At 44.1% G+C, this 7500-nt stretch overlaps 2 protein-coding genes across 2 annotated transcripts in view; one reads left to right on the top strand and one right to left on the bottom strand.

Annotated features, from left to right (window-relative positions):
* The window catches only part of slc10a2 (solute carrier family 10 member 2), an 8539-nt gene extending 6348 nt beyond the window's left edge, over positions 1-2191 (top strand). Inside the window, exons 5-6 of the mRNA XM_063214546.1 lie at positions 465-622; positions 1235-2191. Coding sequence (XP_063070616.1) covers positions 465-622; positions 1235-1395 — 319 coding nt within the window. The 3' untranslated portion in view covers positions 1396-2191. The remainder of the gene's footprint in view (positions 1-464; positions 623-1234) is intronic.
* Positions 2192-3946: 1755 nt separating this feature from the next.
* The window catches only part of nepro (nucleolus and neural progenitor protein), a 7775-nt gene continuing 4221 nt past the window's right edge, over positions 3947-7500 (bottom strand). The window contains exons 7-9 of the mRNA XM_063214545.1: positions 6562-6623; positions 5255-5490; positions 3947-4567 (exon numbers count right to left, since the gene is read on the bottom strand). Of these exons, the coding sequence (XP_063070615.1) occupies positions 4102-4567; positions 5255-5490; positions 6562-6623 (764 nt within the window). The 3' untranslated portion in view covers positions 3947-4101. The remainder of the gene's footprint in view (positions 4568-5254; positions 5491-6561; positions 6624-7500) is intronic.

Below are 7500 nucleotides of genomic sequence, written 5' to 3'. Positions count from 1 at the left end.
TTTCTTAAGAAAATGAGGACTCCAGGCTCTTCTATTAGATGATTTACCTCTTCACATAACCTTAACTTATCGTGAACCAGCTTTGTAGTACAGGCCCCTGCTCTGGTGTCTGGGGTTCATGTGAGAAAGTGCACACACATGCACACACTCACACAGACAAACAGACACATGGCCGTCGCTAGGCATTTAGCAGAGTAAGCAGAGCGCATAGGGCCTAAACCACCTTGGCCCCAAAATTGGGGCCTCCTAAATTGAGATTGACAAAAAAGGTATTATTATTATTATTATTTAATTATTAGGGGGGCCTCCAAAACCTTAGCAGTGGCCCTGCAAAGACAGTAATAAAAGTCCTTACAAAAAAAATAACGCTGGAGACGAACTAGGTTAGTTGATGCGCGACGTGTCTGTGTGAGTTGTGGGAAGAATGTTGTGATGTTCTAGAACCCTGTGTGTGTTCCGTGCAGGTGCCGCACTATCGCCCTGGAGACGGGCTTCCAGAACGCTCAGCTGTGCAGTACGATCGTGCAGCTGTCCTTCTCTCCTGAGGATCTGGAGGTCATGTTTTCTTTCCCGCTCATATACAGCATCTTCCAGCTCGGAGCAGCCCTATTCGCCGTCATAGGTAATGCATCATTATGTGCATTGTGCACACACAGGGTGCATCCCAATATGTGACCTTGCCTCCTCCACTTGCCTCCTCCACTTGCTTCTCGTCATGATGACATCACTGACAACAGCATTATATTTCAATATCTTGCAAAGGCTCAATTGTAAAGTCTTTTTCTCATTTGCAATTGGGATGGTGAATGAAAAACAGTCCCTCAAAAGTTGTTGTGGCGAGGCTGACAGCTGGGAAACTTTATCATTTTCTCCACGGAGGAGGGGCCAGGAGGCGGGACGAGGAGACAAGCACAAGTGGAGGAGGCAAGGACACATATTGGGATGCACCTAGGGTTGCCAACCGTCCCTTGAAATACGGAATCGTCCTGTATTTAGAGATAAAAGTACGGGTTCCGTATTGAACTGAAACGGGACACGGGACGTTAGAATGCAGGAAATTACATCTAAGAAATGCAGACCCCCGGCACGATGAAGTGTCCCGTATTTTTTTCATTGACAGTTGGCAACCCTAGATGCACCCACAGGCACACAGACACAGACACATGAAGCATCCAAGTGTGAAAAAGTTTCTTGACTGTGTGTGTGTGTATGCGTGCGTGTGTGTGTGTTTCAGGCTACCGGTGGTATCTGCGTTGTAAGGGGGGTCCAGTGGAGGAGGACCTGGAGGAGGGGCAGGATATGGAGAAGCAGGAGGCGGGGCTGGATAATGCAGGACTGGAGATCGACGAGAACGGAAACACAGACGGCAAGAAGCAGAAACTCACACAGCTCTGAACATCACTCACACACCACGCTGAGGAGAGCGAGAGATAGAGTGTGTATGACAGAGAGAGAGAGAGCGAGAGAGCGATCGACTGTGTGAGTGTGTTTGTGTGTGAATCTGTTTACCCCTCTTCTCTATGTATATAGAAAGGTATATTTATCTTCTTATAACAGAAATATAATTTATTTGAAACATGTCTCTCTTTCCTGCCGCCTTGTATTGTGTTTGGCTGAATATATGACCTACTGTATGTGGTGATTTTTCCAATATCTTTCTTTTAGTTTTTAATATCAGACTATCATGTGGAATTGTTTTGTATTTATGGGGATTTGGTAATAGTTGGGGGTTTGTACGCAGCCTTATTTTCTATACATTTACTCTGACCGTGAGGATTATGACAATGGTGTGTATGGGTGTGTGATGATGATGATGAAGCTTTGTGTGTGTGTGTGTGTGTGAGAGAGAGAGAGAGAGGGAGGGAGTGTGATATGAGATTACTGTATTTGTATAACTGGATGTGAGTGGTGGTGTACAAATATGTACACAACTATATGACAAAGCCGTTCATGCTGAGTATGAGTGGCAATGTACACACGTGTGACTGTGTGACAAACCAGTTCATAGTTTGTATATGAGAGGCGGTATACACACATTTAACTGTATGGCAAACCAGTTCATGTTCTGATTGGGCATGTACACACATGTAACAGAAGTAGAGTGGCGTACACATGTGAATGTGACTGCAAATGACAAAGCTGTTCATGTTGTTCGAACTTGTTCTGAATAAACTGCAGCACGTGTCCATGATGCCTTGGTGTGTGTCTCATGATGTTTCATGTGATGTAGACATTGTTGATGGATGAAGATTCCTCCAGAATCCCACATCAAACACATAGGCTACAATTCAAACATAAAATGCAATAATACTGTGTATATTCATTACATTTCATTTTAGGTTTATCTGGATCATGTGAAATCTTTGAGTAGGGGTGCTAAACTCTAGCGACTAAAGCTGAAATTCATTTGCTGGCAATGTGGCTCGGACACAGCCGGGGCAAGTGAAATCCATTAAAACTTGATATTGAAAATAAATTGGTTGAGTTCTCTTGGGCTTAAATGTCCTGCTGATTGTGAGACAAACTAGTGTTTGACACGTCAACATGTGCTGGTTTATATGACACAACTTCTACAGCTTCCAGTTAGACCTTTGACAGTCTGTACTCGTAAATCATCAGTTCAAGTAACAGCACCCCAAATCAGAACAAGCAGGGTTGGAGTTGGCGACAATACAATTTATATAAGATGTAATTATTGAATGGCACTATGACTAGGTGTGTAAATAGCCAAGGAAAAAAATATCATGATTAACCATTTAGACTACAGCTTTCGTAGAAAATGACAAATAGTCAAAATAACACAAAAGATGCAATATTTTCAGACCTCAAAAAAGCCCAACAAAACAAGATGATATAACTTAGAAGTGATCTGACATCAATATTTGGTGGAATAAGCCTGATTTTATAGCTTTCATAGTTTTGATATGCTTTCCACCACTCCTTCACATTGCTCTTGGATGATTAATTCCAAGCCTGGTACAATAATTTGCGCTGCTGAGCTTGAGTTGATGGCCCGTGACCATTAATCTTCCTCTTTACCATATCCCAGAGGTTTTCAATGGGGTTTAGGCCTGGAGTTTTGGTTGGCCATGACAGGGTTATTGATCTGGTGGTCCTCCATCCACACATTGATTGACCAAGCTGTGTGGCTTGGAGCATTGTTTTCCTGATTAAAAACAGTACTCAAGGTTCGGGGGCATTGTCAGAACAGAAAGAAGCAAGTTTTGGTCCAAGGTAACTGTATGTAGCTTCAGTAGCGCACTTTTCTCAGAGATGAATCTGCCAGATTCTAGGCTTGCCAAATCACCCTCAGATCACCAATCCTTGGCCAAATTTAACGTCCAATCCAACACCCTGTCATCATCCAATGGTTAGATAGAGATCTGAAGGGATCTACAAAACACAGTGTCGTGCACCTGCTGTGAAATTCAGCAGAGAATAGGTGATAATCTGAGAGTGCTTCAGCAAGGCTGGAATCGGTCATATTCATCTTTCCAAAAGGTGCTACAGAAGCCTATTACAAAGTTGTCTTGAAGGAAACAATCAGTGTTCTTTTGCTTATTACACAAAGAGTAGATTCCTGGTGGTTATTGTTTAATAAATAACAGAACACTGCTGTATTTGTTTACCTCTGTCTGTTTGTCAGTTATAACTCAAAAGGTTATGGAGAGGTGTTGGAGAGTTTTTGGAAATGATAAAAGGAAGAAGTGGTTAAATATTGGTGGTGATCCGGCGCACCATCCGGATCCAGGAATTTTTGTAAAAAAAATTCATCATTGCACAATAGGGCAAAGTTTGACATTCCAGTTTCTAACTCCACAAAAACAAGGCAGAAAGACTTGGAAAAAAGGGTGTAACAGTCAAATGTTCTATCAAACAGATTCCTTGGCAGAGGTCTGCACTCTCTGAGTGCGATTGTTTCATAAAGAGTATAAGAGGATTAGTGTAAGAGTAATGTTGTGGTGATTTATTAAAAAATTAACAAAATACATTAGTTTCGGGCTTACATTCTGAAAATCTCAGACACAAACGCACAAACAGACCACATTCACTGGTTTACAACATTCTGCCTGACACACACACACGCACACTGCCTTTAAATCAAAACCCGATAGAGGCGAATATGTCATCAATATCATCTTCATTTGCTTCCACGGCTGCCGGCTTTGAAACTGATGTATACTTCCTGTTTCCTGCAGACACGCTAACATCCGTTCCTGTGAGCTCCTCTGCCACATCCCCAGCCTTGACTGGTTTCTGTGGCAATGTAAGGTCTTTACTGGCAGCTCTAGACTCAGGCCCTGATGTTCTGTCTTTCTGGGTGAGGGTTCTAGAGCCAGCTCCTGATGTTCTGTGTCTCTGCTTAACAGTTCTATGCTGGTTCTGCAATATTGTAGCAATCCTGACAGGGTCTCTGCAGCCGAGGTTCTGCCTCCACAGGGTTCTTAGCGAGTGGCAGCGATGATGATGATGATGATGATGATGATGATGATGACGATGATGAGAGATTCCCTGCATCAGAGCCCGGCCAGCAGTGCTCTGGAACCTCTGCAGCTTCCGCTTCACACTAGGAACACAAGAGAACCACATCAACATGTTATAGCAAGAACAACATCATTAACCCATCAGTCACTCAGATGGCAGGATATGCTTCACACATTAAGTGCCAACCTGTGGACTTCATTAAGCGTTTGCATGTGAATGTGACAAGAGAGTGCAAGTGTTTGTATACATACATTACTGTCATATCCATATTGTATACTTGTAAACATGAACTGAGTAAATGTGTGCGTGTGCGTGCACACACGCACGCACACGGAAAAGTTCAGAGCCCGGTATGAACCTGGGTGGTTCGCGGCCCTGCCATGGCCTAACGGTGGGGCACTGATTACTATGCCGGCGACCCGGGTTCGATTCCGGCCCGGGTCATTTGCAGAACCTTCCCCGTCTCGCTCTCCCCGCTCATTTCCTGTCCCTCTGTAACTGTCCTGTCACAATAAAGGCATAAAAAGCCCAAAAATATCGTAAAAAACAACAACAAAAAAAGAACCTGGGTGGTTCGCAGGTAAGCACTCCAGTTCCAAACGGAACTGATGCAGGAATGAGCTCCAGAACGGTTCTGGTCGGCATGAAAACAGTATTAGTGTGTGAGTTTGTGTGCGTGCGCGCGCGCGCGTGTGTGTGTGTGTGTGTGTGTGTGTGTGTGTGTGTGTGTGTGTGTGTGTGTGTGTGTGTGTGTGTGTGTGTGTGTTACCTGTGTCCCTCAGCCTCCAAGCTGACCATCCTGCGGCACTTCACACTCATCAGCACTAAGCTCCGCCTCTCCCCCTTCCTGTTTCGGCCCCGACACCATCGCATCACTTCCTGTAGAGTGGCCGCCAGCTCAGCAAAGGAGGAGGCAGATTTTAACCGCTTCACAAACTCCCTCTTCTGACCAATCACAGCAGAGTCCTCACAGGAAGACGGTTTCTGATTGGTCAATGCAGCCATCTGTTAAGACAACATCAATCAATTCAAAATACGGACACAAATCGTCTCTTACTTTAGAGAAGGGCTGTCGAACTGAATTGCTCAATGTTGGGACTAATAAAGCCATCTGATTCTGATATCTTGATCAGAGATTCTACATATTACCAGAGGTGTCAAAAGTAAAAGCATAAGTAAAAAAGTAACAATTTCCTTCCAACACAGGTAACTTATCTGAGTAACGAGTAGACCTGTTTGTTTGTCTTACTTGCCTGTAATCTGCACGCACGTTGAGCGTGTCTGTTCAACCAGAAGAGTCTTGAGCGCTCAGTTATGCCGAGCTGGAGCACTCTTTCCTCGGTTAGATGTGGACGATTCTCCTCCCCTGCACTATTTTTGTGTATTTGTGATATCATCTTCATTGCATTTTAGCTTGCCTGCTGTAGTATTCTAAATTTGGATGATATTTTTTTCCCGTGGTTTGGAAGGGGCCCGTTATGCGAGATCATTTGAGCAGAGAATGATAGCCTACATCGGGAAAATATATATAGGCCAATGCATTGGGGATAAAAACCATCATGATTTTCGAAAATGAGTGCAAAAATAGAGGCAGAAGGAATATATAGACCAGCATTCCTGGATACTATTTTATCTGCCTGGGTGCCACCTGTGGCCTCAGTTTGCGTCCTTTCTGTTCAGGCACAAGTGAGATGCAGCGCAACGGGTTCAATGAGATTTAATCGCTATGGAAATTACTTTTGTTCCTCGACCGAATTGGGATTTTAGCGCACATATATTTGTTTTAGGTCTTGTCCTATGTCAATCTCTCTCTCCCTCCCTCCCTCCCTCCCTCCCTCCGATGACTCCGATAATATTATTATTATTTTATTTTATTTTTTAAAAAAAAAAATGTTTTTGGGGGGGATGGGGGGGGTGTCTGCCATGATACTAAGAAGTGCATCCCTCTGATGGCAAGACCCACTAAAACCCAACAGGATATACTGCATGAGAGGCTGTGTGTGTGTGTGTGTGTGTGTGTGTGTGTGTGTGTGTGTGTGTGTGTGTGTGTGTGTGTGTAAGGCAGCGGTTCCATACCTGTGTCTTATCTGCCTTGGATCCCATTAGCAGGGCTTTGATGTCCAGCTCTGCTCCTACACCTGAAACACACACACACACACACACACACACGTGAGAACATCAACCACCATCTCCAGACCATGAAGAAATTCAAACCAACAGCAGTAGCAAGTGTGCTTGTGTTAACCACAATGAGCTCCAGATATGAGAAAATAAATCAACACTCAATAGCCCTGTTTATACTGTGGGCCCTTTTTATTCCCGTGTCGGACCCTGTTACCTAGGCATAGGCAACAGTTCTTCGTTTGGTCCGGTTCAGGCCTAGCCCATGCAGTACAAATGCCTACAGGGTATAGACTTGAGTTCCAGGGCTAAAGTTTCACAGTATGCACAGGGCTCGTGCTGTATAAAGAATTAGCATATGTAGCACTGTGTTGCCATGGCGCCGCATTGTTTGGCTGCCTTTCTGGTAACTGTCAAAACTGTGCGATTTTTTTCATCTTTTCAAACTATTTAGTCCATATGAAATCAACATTTTGGATAGATATGACGATGTGTTTCTAGAATGCACATTTAAGTGCTATTATTTACTGACGTCTTCATTGTTGAAATCAATGTGGTCAGATCTGATAAGCTACCGCAGCGTAACGGAACTCCATGGAGAGATCAGAATGTGCATACCAATCGGCCCGCTAGAGAAGGAATATCAGCCCAACAGGCCTCGCACTACTTACTGAGGGAAGACTACAAGAGGTCCCCGGGCACCAGATGAATGGAGATCATCACAGTGTTTAGCATGGGGTGAGAGTCTACAGTTTTGCCAACTGCGATGTATTCTCAGTCTCATCCATCATCACCTCGTATGCATCCAAGAACCTACCGGACACCGCGCAGCTGTCTGCTTTGTCTTTAAAGGCGATTTTACACCAAAAAGATTGGAGCCGTCTCAGACTCCCG

The sequence above is a fragment of the Engraulis encrasicolus genome, chromosome 13, assembly GCF_034702125.1.
Source record: "Engraulis encrasicolus isolate BLACKSEA-1 chromosome 13, IST_EnEncr_1.0, whole genome shotgun sequence".
Lineage (NCBI taxonomy): Eukaryota > Metazoa > Chordata > Actinopteri > Clupeiformes > Engraulidae > Engraulis > Engraulis encrasicolus.
The sequence above is the reverse complement of the archived record's forward strand: the minus strand, read 5'-3'. Positions and strand labels throughout refer to the sequence as shown.